This window comes from Diceros bicornis, chromosome 37, assembly GCF_020826845.1.
Source record: "Diceros bicornis minor isolate mBicDic1 chromosome 37, mDicBic1.mat.cur, whole genome shotgun sequence".
Lineage (NCBI taxonomy): Eukaryota > Metazoa > Chordata > Mammalia > Perissodactyla > Rhinocerotidae > Diceros > Diceros bicornis.
Window position 1 is genome coordinate 24,020,980 of NC_080776.1, and position 24,191 is coordinate 24,045,170.

Below are 24,191 nucleotides of genomic sequence, written 5' to 3' on the forward strand. Positions count from 1 at the left end.
AGACCAAAGAGTTATGTGTCGGTATTCGGGCACATGTCTTAGTCTAATAGGATTAAAACATGTTACTGTACATACGGTGTTGATTTTCTGAATTTAAACAATCCACAAATATCTTTCTTTCCTTTCATTCCCAGCAAGAGAACATTCAACTGAAGTCTCGGGGGTTCAAAACAGAATGGAGGTTTAGATTATGTTCTTATCCTGTACATATCTTGTTCTTTTACCAATTTTATGCCCTTAAGCCACACAAAGGGATTTTAAAATAGAAACAGAGAGAAGATCTTGGCTCTGAGCTGCACGTCTGCAGCCTCTCATGATGGGGCACCTAATTCTTCCCAACAGAGGCTGGGGCTGGGCCAGGGGTCATGCTGGGTGGACAGAGCGACACCTCAGTGGCCACGCATATTCCCCTAAACTGACCTTTGTACACGTTATTTCCTTCCTCCATCGTATGAAGGAAAACACTTGGTGACATTTTCCACCCCTCATCTTCTTCCTGTTGAAGCAGAATAATATTTTTGTTAATAACAGGCATGGTTTATCTGTGGAGACCAGAGAGTAAAAGGCGCATACGTCGTGATTGCTGACTATGGTAAAGTACATGGACACTTTCCCAGTTATGGATGAAGGTCTAGCCCCTCACTCGCCCACCTGGGCAGCTTCCTCGCTGGCCAGTCTGAGCAGGGAGTGCTGTGTCTACCAACCAGGGCGTGGACGGTTCTGGGGACTTAGTTCCACCTGTGAGCTCACTGAGGAGCCCCCTGTGATACCGGCGTCCAGTCCTGGTCACCTGGTGATACCCCACGCCCTGAGGTTAGTCCTGCTGTCTGATGTTCTGGCTCCTTCCAGGCTCTGAAAGCTGACTCCCAGCCTGAGTCCTGCCGGCCTCCTGCCCTGGGCCCCCACTGCAGAGAGAGTCCCACCACGTCGTCCTTGGTCCCTGCTGCTGCCTCTGTGCAGCCAGATCAGAGCCTGCAGGAACACCTGCCACTGCAGATGGAGGCTCTGCTCCGACCCCCAGCAGAAGCCCCTCTGCTCAATGCCGCTAGGGTCCAGCTGCTCCCAGTCGTGAAGAGTCAGGCCTTGCAAACCCTCATCTGACGTTTCTGTGCAATAAGGTTACAACGTACTAAGAGTCAGATGCCTGATGACCAACATCATGGTTATTTTCACCCCACAAACGGCAAAAGTAGTAATGCTTGTCTACATTGTGCACATGAGTGTAAGTGAGCATAAGTGAGGCCATCTTGTTACACTAAAGGGCCCCAGCCCCTCCTCTGTGTGACTACTTGCTGCTCTGTCATGTACTCCAAAAAATTCACATGCTCTCCTGATTTATGGCCTCCACCTATGCATGTCCTCCCCTATAGCTTGATAAATTAAAACTTTGTTCTATGAGTTTCTCTCCAGTAACAGGCTGACCACAGGTGGGAAACACACCTCCAAGGTATCCATCACAGCTGACAGAAGAATGGAACAATGTGATGCCTGGAGCCTGTCATGCCTGGGGACCAACATTCCTGGACCCCCTCCTCACGGCCCATTTTCCCTATATAACTGCCTCAAGATTCTGTGATCCTTGAAGATGGTTTTTTTGAGACATTAATCTGCCATCTTCCCAATTATGCCAGCTAACCGAATTAAAACTTCCTTTCTCGATCTCTATCTAGCTGTGATTAATTGGTTCTGATAGTGGCGAGCGGAGCAAGTCCATTGCTTGGTAACATGAGGAGTTTTCCAAAGCACTCGAAGAGTTCTCTATACAGCTCAGAGGAGGAGAGGCAACAAGATGAGGAGCACCTCTCCCTGGGCTGCTTCCAGAAGAGCCTGAGGTGGTTTCTGGGCGCAGGACATGCCCCTCCCCCCGGGACACGGTGCACCCACATGTCATGGGGGTTGTGCAGTGCCCGTGCACTGGAACCCTACATATCTCTCCTCCCCCACCCCCCACGGCAGTAAGGGAGATGCATGAGCGAGAGCTCACCAGGGTGATGAGAGTACATGGAGGAAGCCCAGGGGCAGCAGGAGAGCTCTTGGTCCATGGGCGAGGGTGGGGGATCATGGAAGACCTGCCTGGAACCACAGCTTGTAAAACACGCAGGGGCTGCTGCAGCCTTGTAGGGAAGCCCTCCACCCTGAAGAATCCGGGAGAAAACCCAGACACGCCAGGGGGCTCAAAGCCTGTGGAGCAACTAACCCATCTCCCAGGACGCACATGAAACCAAGCTCACTGATGAAGAAACCCCACCCAGTGTACAATGCCTACTGCCCGCTCTCGGTACCAGGAGAGCCAGTCATCTGAGAAAAATCTGCCAGAGAAGCAAGAAAAAGACCAGTATTGGGTAAAGCATGTCTTTGGAGGAAAAAGATAATTCATGGACAGAAGGGAAGTTTAAAATAACTCTGGTTAGTATTTTCAGACATATTACTGACATCTCTCCTTCTCGCTCTCTCTCTCCAGGTTTCATGAAGGGCTCATGGATCTTTAATATTTTTCAGTCGATGAGTTGCTGACCATTATTGTCGTTCTTGTTTTGGATGCTCAGATTGCCCTATATTTGGCCTCTGGGAGCCTCTATAGATGGTGAGGCTGTGTCTTCATGGATAAAGGAGGAAGAGGGGGCCAGCACGGTGGCGCAAGCAGTTAAGTGCACACGCTCCGCTGCCACGGCCCGGGGTTCGCTGGTTCGGATCCCTGGCGCGCACCAAGGCACCGCTTGGCAAGCCATGCTGTGGCGGCGTCCCATATAAAGTAGAGGAAGATGGGCACGGATGTTAGCCCAGGGCCAGTCTTCCTCAGCAAAAAGAGGAGGATTGGCAGATGTTAGCTCAGGGCCGATCTTCCTCACAAAAAAAAATAGGAGGAAGAGGAGGGGGAAGGAGGGGGAGGAAGGGGAAGGGGAGGAGAGGAGGAGTGGTGCTCCGGGGCAGGGAGCAAAATGAGGGGAAGTGTTTTCAGCAGAGGGAATAGTATGTGTGAAGTCTGAGCTGGGAAGGCTGTTTCATTTGGATAACTGAAAGTTCAGTACAGCCAGGGTGCACCACACAGGGATGGGCACACAGACACGAGGCCGGGGAGAGAGAGAGCAAGGGAGAGAGGGGGAGGGAGAGAAAGAGACAGAGAGAGGGAGACAGAGACAGACAGAGGGAGACAGAGAGACAGAGAGACAGGGAGAGAGAGACAGAGAGAGGGAGAGAGAAAGAGGGAGGGAAGAGAAGGAGAGAAAGAATGAGAAAGAGGGGAGGGAGACAGAGAGACAGACAGAGAGACAGAGAGGACGGGCCTTGGTAGCCCATGAGCCGTGTTCTTCAGAGAGCTTGAACTTAGTTTAAGAGCAGGGCAGCTACCGGAGGAGCCTGGCGTGACTGGATCTGCTTGTGCGGACGTCACTCTGGCCGGAGTGTGGGAAAAGGCTGGAGGGGAGGTGGGGATGTCCACCTTCTCTCTGATCAGATTCCCTTTTCCCATCTTCTGTGGACAATTTCTTTTAGGCCCGAGGCAAACGTGCCCTCCTCTGTGAAGCCGCCCTAGATTCTCCCAGGTAAAGAAGACTCTCCCTTTGCTCGGTAGGGTTTGCTTATAGTTCCTGGCACCTGTTTCTCTGCACACATTATTCACTATTTGTGAGCATGTCTTAACTGCCCTCTAGGGCTGTGAGACCCCGTGGAGAAGGATTCCATCTTGCTGACGTTTTGTACCCTATACGGAACCAGCACAGTGGCTGGTCCCGAAATAGGTGTTTAAGGCATGTAAGCAAAAATAAGGTTTATAGGTCTATTTGTACAACTTTATTTCTATAATAAATATCAAGTTCTCGAGGGGAACAAAACATCGTAAGGCCAGTTTTGGAAACCTCTGACCCTGACAGCATACAATGACAGGGATGCTATGTGTTCCCATGACTTAACAGCGTGCAGCTTTCCATGTGCTGCAGTTGGCAGTTACAGGAGACACCTTTTAACCAGAGGAGAAAGTACCGTGGAAAATTTCTGCTTTACTTTTTAAAGATATTTCTTCCTTTGGTCAACAGTCCTTGAAGGTTACTGGATGTATCCCTTTCTTGGTGTTGTTAAACATTTTATATTTTGCTGATTTTGACAATTATTGGGAGAGAGAAATTCCATGAGGAGGTTTCAATCCACCATCTCAACTCCAAAGTCATTTTTTCCCCTGAATCTTTTACTGCGACGGGGGTCACACAGGTACCCTGGGCATTCCACCATGGTACCTGCCTTGACCCACTATCTTTCTGATGGAAACTTCTCAACCACTACACCCACCACTCCCAGCTCAGCCAAGTGGCCAGAGAGTGTTCTAAACAGACGAAGATCTTGTCCAGGAGCAACCCGACCCTGAGGAGCTGGGCTGACCAGCCATGCTCAGCGGCCGGTCACACTGGCTCTCTCTGCACCAGGACAGGAAAACTCAGGTGGACTGGCCAGCAGGAGAGAGGTGAGAATGTGGATTCCAGCTGCCATATGGACATTTTTAGAAAAGGATATGGACAGAGCAACTGGTCCCAGTGGACCTGGGTCCTGAGGACTCCCAGGTCCAGCCCACACCTGCCATGCTTCTTGGCCATGAGCCCTCCATGCGGGGCTGCCCCATCTTATTTTCAGCTGACCTAAGTGAGCCTGGGTTGCCATCCAATAAGCCCAATAAGTCCCAGTAAGGAAAAGGAGCCTAGGTATGTTCCAGCCCTTCCTTTCATTCGGAAATGTTATAAATATCACCGAGGGTCTGCTCTTTGCAGACACCAGCCAGGGATGTCCAGAGAGCTGGGGGCTGGCTCATCAGCCACTCCTCCAAGCCAGCCCTAGGCTTCTCCTGATGGCTAACAGCAGAGCCACGTTGCATGTTTTGCAAAAACACTTATTTATTGCACAAAGAACACCATCACAACAATGCCATAAAAAATTTAAAATCAGCTGCATCACCATCACCTTTATCCAATGAACACTTCATTTTTCTCTTTCCTTATCAGGTGCATATGTGATATCTGTTATATCATAGCATGACGATAATGATTTAGAAGTTTTGCAGGTTGAATAGGTATAATATAGTTATTTATATAATGTGGTTATTTATTTATTTGCTCTTGTTTTTTTTTGGTGAGGAAGACTGGCCCTGAGCTAACATCTGTTGTCAATCTTCCTCTTTTTGCTTGAGGAAGATTGTCGCTGAGCTGACACCTGTGCCCATCGTCCTTTATTTTGTATGTGGGGCGCTGCCACAGCATGGCTTGATGAGTGGTGCATAGGTCCGTGCCCAGGATCTGAACCTGAGAACCCTGGGCCATCGAAGTGGAGCACGAGAACCCAACCACTACGCCAGCACGCTGGCCCCATAGTATTTATTTTTAATTTATGTTTCTTTATTTGGTGTGGCTGAACTTTATTTTGTCGTTTGGTTTGCTTGTTTACCAGCTTTATGACCTTATCTTGTCTACTCACAAACATTTCTGGAGCACCTACTGCGTGCAGGACTTTCTAGGAGCTGGGGCAACAAGGACGCATCCTTCAGGCTCTGCCTGTGGGGCCTGCCTGCAGAATCCCTGGTTCTCCTGCTGGGATTCTTGGATTCTCACCGACTATGTGCTGGGACGCCCCCCATCACGTCACATCTCAGTCCCTCCTGACGTCTGCTGGCGTCACCTCTTACCAAGGGTGTTACCTCTTTCTGGGTCCTGGCTTCCCTGTGACTGTCAGGTACACGTTTCCCCCATGGAAACTGGGGGCTGCCTTCCCAGATCCCCCTCCTCACGGTGCAGCCCGGCCCTTTGCACTCTGGCCTGCCCACCGAGGTGCAGGAGGCCGTGGCCAGCCGCGGCCCATGCTCTGACGCTTCTTCAGGAGGCGGCCCACTCCATTGTCAGCAAATGCTTTCTTTTTACCTAACCCAGTGGAGAACTTAAAAAAAATCCCAATGCCCCAGCTCTACCCCAAGCCAATTAAATGAGGATCTCTTCAAATGGGGTATTGGCATTGCGGTCTCTTTTTTCTTAAGCCCCCCTGGGTGACTCTAATCAGCAGCCAGAGTGAGCACCAGAGATTAACTGAGGCCTTCCTCCTGTCAGCAGAGGCCCAGCCTGTCCTCCGGGGCCGCCGAGAATTCAAATCCTCTTCATGCCCAAAGTCAGCTCAAGGTGAAGCCCTCTTGGCTCCTTTATCCATTGCTCAGGAAGAGATTTCCAGGTAGTTCAACCTCCTGGCTGTCTCCTGTGGATATGTTCTAGTCAGCCGAGCTCCCAGTTAAGGAGTGGTGCTGGTTTACTGGTTACAGGTGGAGCCACAGCCAATGTCCTTCTTGGCCTGCACCGAATGTGAAGGTGGCCCGCAGGTATGCTGCCTTCTGGACATTTCCATCACACCACACGCTGGAGAGCTGACAAGTTCTCCTGCCTTTCTCACACACGTCCCATGTAGGCAGATTTCTTCTACCTTGAAATTATACTAATGGTTTTGTACATTTATTCCTAATAAATGTCAGTTTCTTACCTTTTGTCCTCTAATTGACTTTTCGCCCCGGAGGACAGCGGCTATTCACGTCTCATTGATTTTATATCTCCATTGCCTCCCACACTTGCTGACTGACCAATAATGAATACATGAGAGAAGTGTGTTCTCACCTCCCACCCTTACGCAGAGAGTTGAGTCCATGTGCTATCTGTTCTTCTCGGCCTGGCCACACCTCATGCCGTGCTCTGTGGTTTGCAGCATCTGGATTCTTGTCTTTTTGCACACTGAGCCACCTCCATGGCTCCAGCCTCCTGGGCCTCCCTTTCTCTTTGACACCTCAAACATCACAGTGAGCGGCAGTGAGACCTAGCCTGCCTGGCTTCCTCGTCCCACTACGAAGTACAACCACACAGATTCTTGTAGAGCAGCCAGCTGCTTTCAGAGTTGCTCCCCGCTTTCTTTTATGGCCCAATCAGTTATAAATCGCTAAAGACAAAGCAGTTGTCCAGTAAGAATGAACTAGTGGAGGCCTCTTGATTTGATTTTTAGATTATATTTAGAAAGCCGGTGTACTGAAACTGACCATTTTTAGTAATTTTCCACCTACTGTGTGAAATTCCTTCTTTTTTTATTTTTGGTGAGGGAGATTGTCTCTGAGCTAACATCTGTTGCCAATCTCCCTCTTTTTGGTGAGGAAGATTGGCCCTGAGCTAACATCTGTGCCAATCTTCCTCTAGTTTCTATGTGGGATGCTGCCACAGCATGGCTTGATGAGCGGCATGTAGGCCCACGCCTGGGATCTGAACCCACGAACACTGGGCCGCCACAGCGAAGCGTGCGAATTTAACCACTACACCACTGGGCTGGCCCCTGAAATTTGTTCTTATATAATACAGATAAATGCTTCATGCAGAATGTTTTTAAATTTCCTTAATCACAGTCAATGAGATATACTGAGGGATGCAGAGATGAAAACGCAGAGGAATGTTTCCGAAAGATTTTTCATCATCAAATATTTTATCCTCAGTATTTGTCTTAGACAAATTAGGAGAACAGAAAGAAGTAAACAGTGTGCCTGCCCACTCCCCAAATGTTAACTATTAAGATAATTTCCTGCCTGGCTTAAACAGAGACTCAAATGAATGGAGGTTCTGTTTAAAATTTCCTATTAGCAAATGTGTGCATCTGAAGTAGGCGGGTGAGGGATGGCTGGCACTTCACATTCGTGGGTATGTGGCAAAATTCAAATACAGCGGCATCTGTTACATTTTTAAAATGGGGAATGCATTTTGGCAAATGCCTGTTGACATTAAATTCAGAAGTCAGATGGGTCACTTAGCAGCTTTCAGATTACCTAAAACATTCCCTTAGGGTCTGTGTCCTGGGGGGTGGGAGTGGCGTCAACCGGTATTTGGAGGATGCTGATTATTTTCCACTGAACTGAGAGTGAAATTATAATCTGCTTCTAGATCCAAAAGTGAAAAAGCAGCCCAGAAGTATAATGCTAAAAACTGTATTTTAAAGTAAAAATGCACCAAAATAAGGTGAAAGCTCGTAAAACTTGGAAAAAAATGAAGCATCTCATACCCATTTTCGAGCTGGCGTTTAGAATATCATTCTATTTCCCTGCTCACACATTCCATCGAGACTAGAGAATCAAGTCATTCAAGCCTTTCTGGGCTTCAGAAGCTATTCCTTCCCACACAAACGAGAGAGGACAGATCCGAGAGAGAACCTACAATGTGAAGTCTAAACATGAGCAGATACATCCTCAAGACAGCTGCCCCCATTTTCTCTGATGGTGTCTATGTTTAGTTTTTGTCAGAAAGAGCTTCCTGGCTGTCACTGTGGTGGAAACGAACACACCACGTTTCTCACGTGGGCCGTCCAAACCACCAGCTGGTCTGCTTCCCAAGCCCACTCACCACAACCAAGCTCCACACCCACCTCTCCAGCTCCGCGGGCACGGCTGTTCCAGCGGGGACCCTCGTTGCTGGGAAAGCCGTTCTTATGTCTGTCCACCCATTGACCTCCTTGCCCTTTAAGAAGCCTTAGCTCAAGCCGGATGCTCAGCCTTCTCTTAGCCACTAGAGGGTTAACTGTCAATGCTGCTCCTCATAGTCCCTTACCTTCATCTTGACTCCAGCATCCCACAGGATATGACAATTAATGGTTATTAGAAATAATGTACCATAAGAAACAATTTACATGCATATGTGCATAAAGAAATTTCTGGAAGGGTATACACCAACGTATTAATGATAGTTAACATTGGGTCATGGGTTCCAGGTGACTTTTATTTATTTTTCTCTTTTTGTTAATCAATAACCTAATTTTTCCCCTCTACACTGAACATGTATCGCTTGAGTGATAAATGTTATATCTTGCTTGATATGGTAATTGGATGAGCGTTTGGGGGGAGGGCCAGGGAAATGAAGTCTTAGGCCAGCAAAGGAATCCAGGGATCTGCCTGTCCTTATTTCTTACTTCTCATGGAAGGGAGTCTCTGCTATCTTTGCAGAAATTCACATGCTGGGAATTCAGGGTCCAAGGAATACAGTCAACCTGAATCAGTCTGGTTCTGGTCCTGGCTACACCCAGCAGGTGGGTCAGGGCAGCCGTAACTAGTGAACGCTAAAACGTCCCCACGTAACTGGGTTCTCCACCTGCACGTCAGTCTTCTCCTTCACCTCACTGAGGGCTTGGACCATTCCCAGCCAAGCAGGGTCACACCGGTTTTAAACTTGCTTCCTATTACACTGAGAAGATGAGGCCACTTGGATCAAATGGTTTTCCTCCTCGCCACACTTTTCTCACTTCTTAAACCCCTCTGCTTCTCCTCCACCGCTCTTTGCTGCAGAGAAACCCTGTCTTACTCTCTTTGGCATCATCTCCTTCCTGCCTGCCTCGCCAGGACCCCCCTCCAGCCCTGACCTCCCTCTGGCTCTCCCACGCCACTGGCACTCTTCCCTTTGTCCCCGCACATTTACACTTCTTCCCTGTCTGAAAGATCTCTCTCAGCTTTATGAATCATTTTGCAGCTTCTTGAGAGAGGTATCTAACCTAGCTGCCTTCATTTCTCAGCCCGAGCCCTTGCTTGCTGGCAGTCCGCCTTCTGCACCTTCTGACGCTCAATCCAGTTTAACGGACACAGCACTTGGAGTCCCAGAGATGTGCTCGTCACCACACCCTCTTCTCTCTCCTTGACTTTGCTGCAGCATTTGACACTCGTGGTCTTCTCTCTTTAAAGAATCTCCTGACTTTGCCTCCATCATATTATTGATTCTCACTTTTCATGGCGGATGGACTAAGGGACAGAAGGAGAACCTTCCTTTTATCCTTCCAGAAATTCACCCAGTTGGAACCTCTTGTGCTGAATTTTTCCCTGCCTCTCAGACTGTTCCCATGTCCCTCATTGGTTTCCCCTATTCTCCTGCCATAATATGTGGGTGTAATCCAGATTCTCCAGCTTACACCCAACACTGGTTTTCCTGTAACTCATCATTCTACTGCCTTCCATAGGGTTTCCTGCGTAGGACTGACTCCTGCATCGACACCACCAGTCTTGATCTCGCCTGAGTTTGTGCTGAACTTCCAGCTAATTGTCTGAACCTCTACCTAATGTCCCGCCATCATCAAAACATCATAGTTCTGAAGCCGGCTCCTGTGCTTCTGTCCCTCTTTCTGCCCATTGTTCCACTCAAGACACTTGGGATCCCCCGCAACTCCTCGCCTCCTTCTCCTCATCAAACACTCAGTCCACCAGGCCAGGCTTCCTTCTTGATGGCTCTTGCATCATCTTTATAGAGCCACGACTTCTGCCCTCGGGTCTTCATCTGAGCATTTCCTCATGCCTTCAGTAATTTCCAACGCCTTCAATAATTACTGCACAGCTCTTGAGTCCCAAGTGCTATTAGGGGTGCTGACTGGAGTTACAGTTTAATCAGGTCACTCTGGCTGCTTTGGGGGAAAGGACTGCAGAATGGCAGGAGAGGAGGCGGGGGCATCAGGAGGCTGTTCCCCTGAGATGGGGAGATGGGGGCAGAGTGGACTCCTGAGGCTCCTGACTGACACGCCATATCCTCTGGGAAGCTCCCCCGTCAACTCCAGTGCTTATAGACTCTCTCTCTTGAATCTGCAAGTCTTCCCTTGGCTTTCACCTACTCAACTGAACATGTCCTTTCTGCATGCAGTGGTTTTTGAGCTTTTTAGGGAGAAGGATCCTTTGAAAACATAAAGAAAACTCACACACCTTCCCAGAGGAACATGCTTTCATATAAAAGTTTATGTACAATTTGAGGGAGTCTATCCATAGGACCCCTGTTCCCTGGGTTAGGGACCTCTGTCTCCTTTACAGCCCAGAAGCCCCTCACTTCCTCACATCTTCCTCTCTCACTGCACTTCAGTGGACACAGAACACGCCCAATACATACATTTCCATAATGACATCCTTATTCTGGTAACAGCCTCTGGAAATACACGATACTCACTTTGCCATCATTGTGAAGCAGTGCAAAATTTGGTTTGAGATAGCCTAAAATAATATAAGAACGTGGTTGGCTCAATGGTTCAATGTGGAGCCCCTCTTTGGACCAAGGGGTTGGAGAAGAGGCACTCTGGTCAGAGAAAGGCTGAGCGGCACTGCAGACAAACAAGAGCTTTTAAAGCTACTCGTGCTGTATGTGGGTCCAACGATCTTCCCAGAAGAATTTAGCACCAAGTCAAGTCATTTTATGGCTGGAGTAAATTCAGAGAAGACTCTGTAGCATTCACGTGGTCATGTGTTATGCACAGGTCTAAACCATGTAAAATAGTTCCAAATGGTTTCACATATGGCTTGAAAAATAACAAAGAGGAAAGAGTTGTAAGGATGGATTGCATAGTGCTCCTTCTCTGTATTTTTGTTTCTTAAGCCAATGTGAGGACCCCACAGCTGACTGAGAGGCAAATGAAATTACGCTGATATTGAAAGCACATTTGCAGAGATTGCAGAAAAATGTCCTTCTGGCACTAACATTCTCCTCTATTAAAGTATTCTTAACAGAGGCTCTCCTTATCTGAAATCCCCAATACTTTAGAGATGGATTTAAAGCCAAAGATCCAAAAGAAAGACTAAGTGCTTTTTACAGTCGAAATTTGAGAATCCTCTATGTATTCTAGATGCCAATCCTTTGTCAGATATGTAGTTTGCAAATATTCTCTCCCAGTCTATAGCTTGTCTTTTCATCCTTTTCACAGAGAAAAAGGTTTTTATTTTCATGAAGTCCAATTTACCAATCTCTCCTTTTATAAACTGTGCTTTTGGTATCAAGTCTAAGAACTCTTTGCTTAGCCTTAAATCCTGAAGATTTTCCCCCTATGTTTTCTCTAAAAGTTTTATAGTTTTATGTGCAAGTCTATGATCCATTTTGAGTTCGTTTTTTGTATCAGGTGTGAAGTTTAGATAGAAGTTCATTTTCTTGCCTATGGAGGAAAGGCTAATTTTTGGAAGCTCATCTTTGATGGTGTTTATGGTGCCTTGATGTTTTCCCTTCCACCAGCCCCAAACTGAAAAATGAAAATTCCTGGATCGATCTGTTTTCTTTAGTCTTTCAGCATCTCAGTATAGAGGGACTCCAGATGGATCCAGATAAGAAATTGAAAACTTTCATGCTTTAAAAGTTAAATTGTTTGCAAAGTGTCTTGATGAAATGATCAAATGAATGCAAGATTACTAGTCACCGTTATTCTATTTTAAAATGTTCTTGTGTACAATTACAGAGGTCCACTATGACAGCCCTCTCTTTTCTCACACCACTAGTCACACCATAAACTGGAAATCCAAGCAGAGACCTTGAAACTACAAGTTCACACCCTAAAACTTCCTTTCAGTCATCTCCAGGTTCAAACATCTCAAGACACCGTAGGGACATTCATTAATCCTCAGAATCTCGATTACCAGCCTGCCTAAGGGGAGCTCTCCCTGGCTGCTTTGGGGCAGGTCACTCTGGACCACGTTTATACAGGTGGAGGCGGCCCCGGAAAGGGGCTGAGGTGGAAGGGGAAGCAGTCGTAAAAGGGTGACCGTGGGTCTTTGTGAGCCAGGGCAGGAGGGCAGGTAGGCAACTGGACTGTTGACGATGAGCCCAGCTCGTTTCCCTCCTTCACTTTCTTAGGGGAAAATCAACAAGGTACACAGAACATGCTCGCTTCTCTCTGAAGCTTGTGAATGATATTTGACTTTAAAAACATCCGCCCGTGAAGTTGGATGCGAACTTCAGAGGGGTTCAGACCCCTGACCCACACTCCTCCTTAGATGGGACTTCCCCTTGCACTGACCCTGCTTCCCGTCTCACTACTGCTACCCGCCCCCCCCGCCCTCCCCCCACCCCCGACCTCACTGGCCTCTCTGCATTGGTCACTCCTCATCCACAGTCCATCCCACAACACGGCCATATGATACAGATCTTAGGCTACAACACGCTGAACTCAGATCACTCCCCCGAGAGATGACTCTTCCTCTTCTCTCTGCAGAAGCCTCCGCTCAGCCCCCACAGCACCCATTCATTGCCTGCTCCAACCTTTGCAGGCCCCACACAATGCACACACTCTGTGGCCTCATGTCATCTGAGCTCTGAAGTTGTCCGCCAGAATCTTTGGCTCTTTGGCTCGGAATCCTGGAGATTGCCTGGAATCCAGCCTGGAATCCCTCGTCTCTGCCCAGCCTTCTGATCCACTCACCCTCCAGGCCACTCTCAACAGCCCCGCCCAGGCTATTTACGCCATTTGTAACTATCTCACGGACTTATAAAAGCTTTCAACCTCGTATTTGTGTGATATTTTGAAAAGAGTCTATTTTCTAGTTATGGAGGTTAGTGGAAATATTCAGATAATCCTACCAGTTGTTTTTTTTAAAAAAATATGAGGTCTTTTTCAAGTTTTCTGACTCTATATATGGGGCTGGCAATTGATAGATGACTGAGTGTTATAAAAATACCCAAAGAATAACCACACAGCTCTGCCACTGAGAGACAGGGTTAGAGGTAAGCCAGGATATACACAAGTTAAACAAAACTAGTTTCCTCTCTCCCCTGCCTGACTCTCTAACCAGGATGAATAATAGATGTCTTATTCTACAGGTCAAAATACCATTTCTCACACGATTTAAATAGCTGATCTCAGGATTGCTTTTAGATGCATTAGGACTGATTCTAAAATAAGACTTTTAAAAGTCAGTGGAAAAGATAATCTGATCTTTAAGAAGCATATCAACTTAATTTAAATATATCAATTTTTATTAGAGATTACCATTTCTTCTTTTAATAATCATATTGTCACTTTGTAGACCTATACTTTTCACAAATACGTTCATTTCCAAGTAATTCTGAAGGACTTTCCCCTCCATTTGCAACCACTTCAGAAATGCTGATGTATTAAACTTCACTTTTTGTCCCAAACGGTTCATCATTAAGTGACTCTTTAATAGCTAGTTAATAAAATGCCTTCACTCAACAAAGACCAGATTGTGCAGCTAATAATTTCAGATTTTTATGGAACAAGCTTCACTAACAGTGAATTTTTAATATGCAAGTGTCAAACTCCCTCATGCATATTTAGAGGAATTGATGCTTAGAATAAAATTGAAATTCTTCCAATTGTCTTTATTCTTAGGCATGTTTCAAAATTATCTTGCCAAGTGAGAGCAGGATTTTAAAAATAAACTGTATCGAGTGAGCGGTCTATTGTTCTTCTGGAAGAAGTGAGAACTTTTGGGGTGCAGGCAGATCAGTGGGGCAATAGGTGGTCCCACGGGTTGGGTTTCCTGGAAACACTCAGATGGAGGCCGTGCAGGTGGTGTATGGGAACAGCACCCATTAGGGAGGGAGGGAGGGGAGCAGCACTGGGCAGAGGGAGAAGCTCAACTGTGATGCAATTGCAAGAGAGCAGTCAGCTGATCCCACAGGGAACCCAGGGGCTAGGAGAGCCCTAGCGTGGCTATCCTCGGATGCAGCTGCTCCAGGAGGGTGGGGATATAACCTTGCATGGAGCAGCTCCCTTAGACCCAGAATAACTCCTGGGGAGCGACTAAACAGTCAGTGATCAGCAGGACATTCTGGGTCGCTGGGGATTGAGTGCCTCGGTCCTGAAGGCGGCATCTGAGGGACCCACTTCAGCATTCACTAGAGTGGAGTGGGTTTTGTCCAAAATGAGCAGCCAGGGGTCTCTCTTCTTTCGTTCATGCAGTGAACAACAGTGGACATGGTTGAAGAGGACGACAAAGACAAATGTGGCAGGTGAAAGATTTTCTACTTACTACAGTGCAGGAGATGAACATTGCAAAAGGGACCATCACCTCCAACTGGTCGGCCCCAATCAGGCCAAGGAAGTTTAAACAGAATGTTTGCTTTTATCTGCATCGCCCATACCCTGCCTTTATGTGGACTTTGGGAATTGCCATTTAAATTCATCATCGCCCTTTCTCCCCTGCTCACAACTTCTGACTCCGTGGTCCAATCACTCGTCCTCCTAGATTACACAGCCTGTCCCGTTTCTCGTTCACTGTGACATGGTGCTGGGTTCCCAGGGGCAGTCTACCAGACCCCACCGGGTTGCTTTCCCCACAGAGAAATTCACGAGTCTGAGTGTTGGATGGAACCCATCTCTTGGGACATGAGGAGCACAGCCACAGCTACCTGAGCTGGAGCTGGGTCTCTGCCCCTGGACAGAGTCACAGAGGGACCATAACCCTCAAGGATCCATTCTCCTGATTTGATTTCAGATCAGGTTTTGGTCAGCTGTGAAATAGTATCTGCCTGTGCAGAAACACTACTGTAAACATATTCACGTTTTAGGATGATGTGAGTTTCCAGCCCAAGTTCCATTTCCCATAGAAGGAATCTATACTGGGAGAATAACCACCCTGGGAGGGCACCTCTCCACATGTTGAACATGAAGATCCCTCCAATCACTGCCCAGAAAACAGCGCCTGCCACGCCCACCCCACTGCCACGCCCAACCGCTTGGGACCAGGGAAGGCCTGGCCCCAAGTGACACTGTTTGAGCTATGCTTTCCTTTGGATAGTGAGAAACAAAAACTTCCATTAGAACACATCCAAGATGTCGATGTGAAGTGATAAATTTGAATGCACTCCCTTTGGTTAAAGTAGATATGATTATTTTGACTTCGCGGGGTCACTTGGTTTGCCAAGCATTTTTCCTTATCTCTACCCTTGAGGAAAGATGAGTGGGGTCATTTATTCGGAGAAATGAAACTTCAAAGCTGTCAAATATGTGAATAAACGTGGAAAGTATCTGGGTTGTTGAAATCACTCCTTATCCTAATAAGTATTTATGTCACGAAAGGGATGGCAGCCGATTGTCAATCAACAGAAAAAACATTGAAAAAGAGTTGGTAGAGAGCATGGTTTCCTAGGAAATGAATGACTGTAATCTCAACAGATTTGAGATTATCCCACTGATTCAAGGCAAAAAAGCAAATTTCTAAAATTCCAAATTCCTTACCTTATTTTTTTCCTTTGTTTCTTTCTTTCCCTTATCTTTTTTGGCTTTCTTGGGTTTCTTTTCCTTTTTCTTCTTTTTGTTTTTTTCCTCTTCTTCTTGGTTTGCAATAATATCATCAATGACCTGGTAGAATACAAAATAATCATTGCATTTTAATAGAGCCCTATGAAGAGGAGGACTATTTTTCCTGTCTGGAAGGAAGTATTTGTGCTGTCAGTCTCCCTTCTGGGCTCTGCTCTGGGCCCCGGAGGCTGACCCTTCCTGGGGACGTCACCAGGGCGCCCCGCCTGCACCTGCCTTAGGTTGGATTCATCGGTGGGAGGCAGCAGCCAGATCTTGGAGGGCAGATGGAGAAAAAGGTTGGGTGTTTCTGAACCCATTTCCCCTAATTCAGAGCTGCCCCAGCTCCTAGGGGTTCCAGGAACACTAGGGGAGGTCCAGGCTTCTTCAACATCTCAGCCACAGCCGGAAGTGCCAGGCCTGAGCCAAGGACACCTTCTGTTTCCTGCCCGGACTCTGATCAGGACAGCTCCTCTTATAATAACTTCACTTTTCCATAAATGATTGTGCATCTCTTCTCAGAGTTGGTCTCTTTCACCTGTGACTTACTTTATATTTCCTACAGTGAAAAAAACCCATTTATGCTCCTAAAATTTAAAATATTTGTTTAAAAGTACTTGGTCCATATAAAATTAGCATCATTGGAGAATCAGTAAAGGTTTGTAAAAAACCATATAATTCAGTTAAATACAACAGATGTTTATCTCACTCCCTGTGACATAGAGCTACAAACTCTGGGAGATACAAAGGGACAAAGACGGGACACATTTCCTGTTTGGTCCTCGGGCTCTACTCGTCACTGGCCACGTGGCTGAGACAAGCAGCAAACCCTTTCTGGGACTCAGTTTCCTCAGCCCTGAAACGAGGGCCACGCTTCCATCCACAGCACTTGTGACATGCCAGGCACAGTTCTCAGAGCATCACAAAGACTGACTCGTTTACCACCACACACAGTCCGAGGGCGGGAGCTGTTTGATCGACCCATTTGATTGATGAGGAAACTGCGGCACAAGGAGTCTAGTAGCCTGGCCAAGGGCTCTCAGCTAGTAAGTGGCTGAGCTGCATTCCAGCAGGTGTGGACCAGGATGAATTTCAAAATGTAGAAGCAAAGAGGCCAGATATGGAAGAATATACGTAGATTCATCCTGCAGTATGAAATGCCTATAGTGAAGTGAAAAAATAATCCTCCACAGTTTCAGGATACATACATACGGAGTCAAAGTGTAAAGAGATGTAAGGAATGACGAACACCAAATTCAGTGCAGTGGTTACCTCTGGAGAGCAAGGTATGCAATTTTAAAAGGGGCTAATATTTCACCTCTAGTCTGTTGTACTAAACCATCCTCCTGGGATCAAGTCTACCTGATTATGTCTTACTGCGATTTATTAAAATGCTGAAGTTTATTTTCTAGTGTTATATTTTTGACATCTATACCTATGCTGTTCTTAGGAGCTGAGTTCACATCTTTAAAAGTGTAAAAAATAGCTTTATGATGAACAAGGCAGGACACCCTGGTACCACCTGGACTTGAAAAAAGCTATACTCATGTCCAACTTCACACCGTCCACAGGGCCACCCACCCCTGGACTCCAGTGAAGACTTGGTGCAGTGAGGCTCAGAGGCGGGGTGTTGGGGAGGCTGAGGGGTGACGTATGTGTCGTGCACATTGTTTGGTAATAAAAAGGGTGTCTTCAGACAGGATTTAAAGTCCCTTGTTGTCAAAATGGCAATGTTTTCCTCGGAGATCAGGCTGACCTCAACTCATAGAACCAGATGGTGGCTGCCCAGTTTTATATCTCGGAGCACTTACGGAACAGGCATATTTTTGGTTCTTGGAAGTTTGGATACTTTCAGAAACGTAAAGACTTTAAAAAAAAAAAAATGTGAGCAGCTAAGAAAAGGATGAAATCCTTATTTGTGGAGCAAACAATTCACTGTATCTTTTAAAGCCTTATCAGTTGTATTGTTTATTTCCCCTATATCCTGGCTCGGTTTATTAATTTAATATTTTGAATAGGTAATACATTTACACAGTCCACTATTCAAAAATTACAAAAGAGCATGTAGTGAAACATTTCCTCCCCATGCTGTGAGCCAGCCAACAAGATCCACTTTTTAAAGCCAACCCAAACACCTTGGATACGCTTCCCGAGACATTTTATACGGATACACGCAAACATATGCACGTACACACACATACATATACATAAAGCACACCAACATGGTTGTGTTATGTTTGCAATCACATCAGTGAAAAGCGGTATGCGATTGTAGTTGTCTATTTTTTAAGCCAATGCTGAATTCACTTTGCTCCTGCTCTTCAACTATAGCAAAATCTTCCAAAGTGCACGCATATATACACACGTATACACACAAATACATCTTATAAGCATAAATTTGTCATTTTGTACAGATGTTAGCATACTGCACACATTGTTCTTGTTCTGAATTTTTCTCCTAATAATATACCTCGGCCATCTTTCCTTTGCAGTACATAAAGAGCATCCTCGTTCCTTTTTTTATAGGCATACCGTAACTTATCTGACCATTCCCCTACTGATGGACATTCAGGTCATGCCCAATCTTCCGCCATTATCAACAATGCTGACGTGAATAAATGCATGCAAATATCACAAATGTAAGTGTGCGAGCATATCTGCAGGATGGATTCCTAAAAGTAGAAATGCTGGACCAAGGGCTCGGACATTTGCAACATTGTCAGATTGCCTCTGTTGGGTTGTTCCGATTGACACTGCTGCCAGCAGTGGAGGGGAGCACTTGTTTCCTCACATGCTCACTGACACATGGGTTATGTTTCCCAGCTGAACAGGTGACAAAATAGTATGTCATTGTAGTTGTTTTGTTTTGTTTTAGAGGCCAATACTGAATTTATTTTGCTCATGCTCTGCAACTAGAGCAAACCTCCCAAAGTTAGAAGTACACTTTATCACCCGCTAAGTCAGCCATTGTGTTTTTGGTAAACTATGGAGCCTGAACGCCAGATCTGGGCTGCCACCTGTTTTCTTCTTTTTTTTTTTTTTTTGGTGAGGAAGACCAGCCCTGAGCTAACATCTGTTGCCAATCCTCCCCTTTTTTGCCGAGGAAGACTGGCCCTGGGCTAACCTTTGTGCCCATCTTCCTCTACTTTATATGGGATGCCACCACAGTATGGCTTGATAAGCGGTGTGTTGGTGCACGCCCGGGATCCGAACCTGCAAACCCTGGGCTGCCGAAGTGAAGCATGCGCACTTAACCGCTGCACCACCGGGCCAGCCTCTCTTTTTGTTTAATATATATAATTTTATTGAAGAATATTTTCCATATCATACATTCACCCATTTCAACTGTGTAATTCAATCATTTTTTAATAACTTTACCAAGTTGTGCAACCATTACCATAAATCAGGTTTAGAACATTTCCATCACTCCAATAAGATCCCCTCATGTCCATTAATTGTTAATCCCTTTTCCCTCTCCTCCTCTCCTTCCCAGGCAAACACTAATCTACTTTCTGCCTCTATAGATTTACTTTTTCTGGACATTTCATATAAATGGAATCACATAATATGCAGTCTCTTGTGTCTGGCTTCTTTCACTTTGCATAATGTTTTTGAGGTTCACCCATGTTGTAGCATGTATCAATTGTTCCTTTTTTATCGCTGAATAATATTCCACTGCATGGATATACCACATTTCGCCTATCCATTCACCAGTTGATGGATATTTAGACTAAGTTTTTGGCTATTATGAGTAATGCTCCTATGAGCAGTCATGCACAAATTTTTTGTGTGGACATATGTTTTCATTTCTCTTGGATAGAGTCTTAAGAGTGGAACTGCTGGGTCATTTGGTAAATTTATGTTGAATTTTTAAGAAACTGACAAACTTTTTCCAAAGTGGCTGCACCATTTTACACTCTCCTCAGCAATAGATGAGGGGTTCCCTTTTCTCCACATCCTCAACATTTGCCATTATCTGTCTTTTTGATTATAGCCATCCCAGTGGGTATAAAATGGTATCTCGTAGTTTTAATTTTCATCTCCCTACTGACTAATGATGAGCATCTTTTCATGTGCTTATTAGCTATTCATATATCTTCCTTTGTGAATTGTCTATTCAAGTCTTATGCCCATTTTTTGCTTGGATTGTCTTATTATTGAGATGTAAGAGTTCTTTGTATATTCTGGATACAAATCCTTTATCAGGTATATGTTTTCAAATATTTTCTCCCAGTCTGTTCTTGTCTTTGCATTTTCTTAATGGTGTCTTTTGAAGTGCAGAAGTTTTGAATTTTGATGAGGTCCAATTTATCAATTCTGTCTGTCAGTGTAGTTTTAATTTGCATTTCTCTTATATGTGTGAGGTTGATCATCTTTTCATATGTTGAACATCTTTTTTTATGTTTCAAATCCATTTAGATTTTCTTTTCTGAGAACTGTCTGTTCATATCCTTTGGCTTTTTAAAATATTGGGTTATTGATCTTTTTTTATAGAGCTGTAGGAGTTCTTTGTATATCAGAAAAATGATCTCTCATCTGTGATATGCATTACAAATAGTTCTCCTGGTGTGTCATCTGTCATTTGACTTTACATGGAGTCAGTTTTGCCACGCAGGTTAAAAAAATTTCTTGTGTGTTATTTAATGTATCATTTTTTTCTTCTACAACTCCTGGGTTGTGTAACAGAGGTAGAAAGGTCTTTCCAACTTTGAGGTTATGACATATCTCTTCCTTGGCTTATTCTAGTTCTTTTGTGTTTTTGTTTTGTTTGACATTTAAATCTTTGATCCATTTGGAATCATTCTGGGGTAAAGTATAAAGAGATAGAGATATAATTTTCTTCTTTTTCAGATGACAACCTGGTTAGTCTAATACCATTTATTAAAGGGTCTTTTTTTCTTACCCTAGACAGGTGAGATGCCACCTTTATTAAATACTAAATTTCCATATGTATTTGGGTATATTTCTTGATTTTCTATTCTTTCCCATTGATGTGTCTTTCTAGTCATTTTCCTGTACCAGTGGGCTCTTAATAACATGTTTTAATACCTGGCAGGGCTAGTTCTTCCTCATTACCTTTTGTTTTCAAAATTTTACTGATTATTCTTGGTCATTTACTTTCTACCCAAAGTTTAAGATCAGGTTGGTCACCCTCCACGTGTCCCACCCCCCAAGCTCCAACATAATGCTATTGGTATTTTTATCTGGATCATATTACATTTATAGATGATGTTTGGGAGAGTCAAAGTGTTTATGATGTTGAGTATACCTACCTAAGAACATGGTATGCTTTTCCATCTCTTCATTTGCATCCCTCAGAATGTTTAAAACTTTTCTTTACATAGAAAACACATTTATTAAGTTTATTCCTGGATATTTTACATTTATGTTGTTGTTGCTGTTATAAATGGACTCTTTTATTATATTTTCTATCTAGCTGCTGTTTGTACATACAAAAGCTTTGCTTTCTGCATATTAATTTTGTAATTCCCCATCTTACTTCCCATATTGTTTAAAGTAGTTTTTCAGTTTATTCTTTTTTGTTTTTCTAAGGATAGAACATATCTTCAAAAAGTGATCATTTTGCCTCTTCTATTCCAATTTCTGTATCTCTACGTTCCTTCTCTTGTCTAACAGTGTTCAATAGATCCTATGGGACAATGGTGATAATGGCCATCCTTGTATTTTTCATGACATTAGTGGAAATTTTTCTAGTGAATTTCATTAAGTATGGTATTAGCTTTTGAACTAGGAAATATTTTGTCTGTTAAAGAAGTATCCATTATGCCAATTTTTTTGTTTTATTTTTTAGTATCAAAAATGGATGTTGAATTTGCAAAACGCCCTTTCAGCACCCATGGTGATAAGCGTATGGTTTTCCCTTTTGGGTCTCTTCATATGCTGCAGTGTATTTAGAGACAGCCTCATCTCGAATCATTCATGCATTCTGGAATAAATGCCACTTGATTGTGGTGCTTTGCTCATTTAGTGCGCTGCTGGTTTTAGTGTGCCAATATTTCAGTTTGAATTTTTGCATTAATACTCATGAGGAAGACTAATCTGTGGTTCCATTTGTATTCAATCTTTTTGGGGGTTTGGTATCAATGCGATTATGCTCACGTCATAAAAAGTATTTTGTATTGCTTTTGTTTTTACAAATATAAATCTGACCATTTATGTACATGTTATGATGATTATGCTCAGTCTACCTCCTCCTCCTCCTCCTCCTCCTCCTCCCCTCAGTAACAACTGCTAAGACTTCTGAAAGATTTCAATGTACCAAGCTCTGCTCCAAGTACATTACATGCATCACTTCATCTAATTATTACATCAGCCCAGGGAGGTAGGTGCTGCCAGTATCTCCATTTGCAGATGAGAAAACTGAGACACGGAAGGGACATAGCTTGCCTAACGCTGCAGACCTAGCGTGTGCCACGACGCTCTCCTGACTCTTCAATCACCTGCCTTTTAAAGTCGTGCTGCTTTGTGCCCCCTTTGTTTTATTTTAATGTATTAACCAGACGTCCTCCGTTTTCTTTGTTTTTAGCTTGACTACACATTAACTCTACTTTCGAATGTTCCTCACGGACAGCTCAGACATTCCACCAACATTCCTAATCCTAGAATCGTTACCTTTCTAAACTAACACGAAACGCCTTTGGCTGCTGGCCACGGGCTTTCAAGACACAACTTGTCCTGATGATTTAGCTGGACGGACAAGACCTACACATCTGAAAAAGGGAAATAGCACCAAGTCAAAAGGACAGCCGCTCAAGGCAGGGCTGGACGAACTGCCGAACAAGAGAGTGGAGGTGAAGCTGTCACGGGGTGCGGAGGAGGAGGACAGGAGTGCTCTGGAGGGGAAGGCTCGGGGAACTGCGGTCAGCTTTGATAGGGAGAAGAGCACTTGCGGTTGATGCTCGGGGCTCACGCAGGGGAGCAGAGGGACACGAGGAGGCTGACTGTGGGGTGGGGAGCGCTGCGGTTGAGGAACTCTGGTCTTTACCGCTTTATAGTGCTTCACGTCACTCAACTAATTCCCTACGGACCAACCTCAGCCTGTCTCCCTCTTTGTCAAAGCTATAAACAGTGCAGACATGAATAGCTGTTTCAACCATCTATGGCAGGGGTCAGCAAATCACATCGCATGGGCCAAATCTGGCCTGCTGCCCACGTTTGTAAATGAAGTTTTATTGGAACACAGCCATGCCCATTCATTTACATATTGTCTGTGTCTGCTTTCACGCTATAAAGGCAGAGTTACGCAGCTGTGGCAGGGTGTACGTTCCACAGCCTCACATATTTAGTATTTGGCCCTTGATGAAAAAAGTTTGTTGTCCCTGATCTACAGCAACTTGTCTTATTACTTCCCTAGTATAAATTCCGTAAATAGCATTTATGGGTCAAAGGGTATGAACATTAAATATTTTGATATTTACTTGGTCCATGTTCCTCAAAAAATGTCATGCTAATTTATGTATCCAGCAGCAATGTAGGAGAGTGACTTTTTCCCACATGCTCACCAACACCTAGTTACTATCATGACTTAAAATTTTTACCAATCCTATAGGTGAAAAGAGATATAGCAACATTATTTTATATTTAAATCTCTTTGGCAGTGAGTTTATAAATTTTTAAAATTAAGTTAATATTTTTTGCCTTCTTTTCTACTGGGTGTTCAAATTTTTCTTATTATTTTCTAAGAACTCTTTATATATGAAAGATACATACTGTCACATATGTTGCAAATATTTTCTTCAGTTTATCATATGATTTTAATTTCATTTATGATATTTTTTGCCTTTTGAGTTTTATGTAGTCAAACATATCAGCCTATTTTCTCTATGATTTCTGCCTATGGTCGTACACTTCTAAAATTATTTCCCATTATTATTAAATATTCAAACAATTTCTTCTGGTAATTTGTGGTTTAATATTTTACATGTTAATACTTAATGCATCTGAAATTTATTTTGTATAATAAGGGAGGTAAGAATATACTTAATTTTGTCAAATTGGGACAAATTTTGTCAATTAGGACAATTGAGCCAATTGTCCTAATATTATTTATTGAATAATCCATCCTTCCCCACTTATGAGAAATGTCATCATTATATTACTGAATTCCAATTTGTACCTGAGTCAGTTTCTGAGCACACTATTCTGAAGTC

The 24,191-nt window shown here is 44.5% G+C and overlaps 1 protein-coding gene across 1 annotated transcript in view; it reads right to left on the bottom strand.

Moving 5' to 3' along the window:
- Nucleotides 1-24,191, bottom strand: part of IQCA1 (IQ motif containing with AAA domain 1) — a 146,153-nt gene that overhangs the window by 63,553 nt on the left and 58,409 nt on the right. Inside the window, exons 7-8 of the mRNA XM_058533276.1 lie at nt 15,961-16,083; nt 421-496 (exon numbers count right to left, since the gene is read on the bottom strand). Coding sequence (XP_058389259.1) covers nt 421-496; nt 15,961-16,083 — 199 coding nt within the window. The remainder of the gene's footprint in view (nt 1-420; nt 497-15,960; nt 16,084-24,191) is intronic.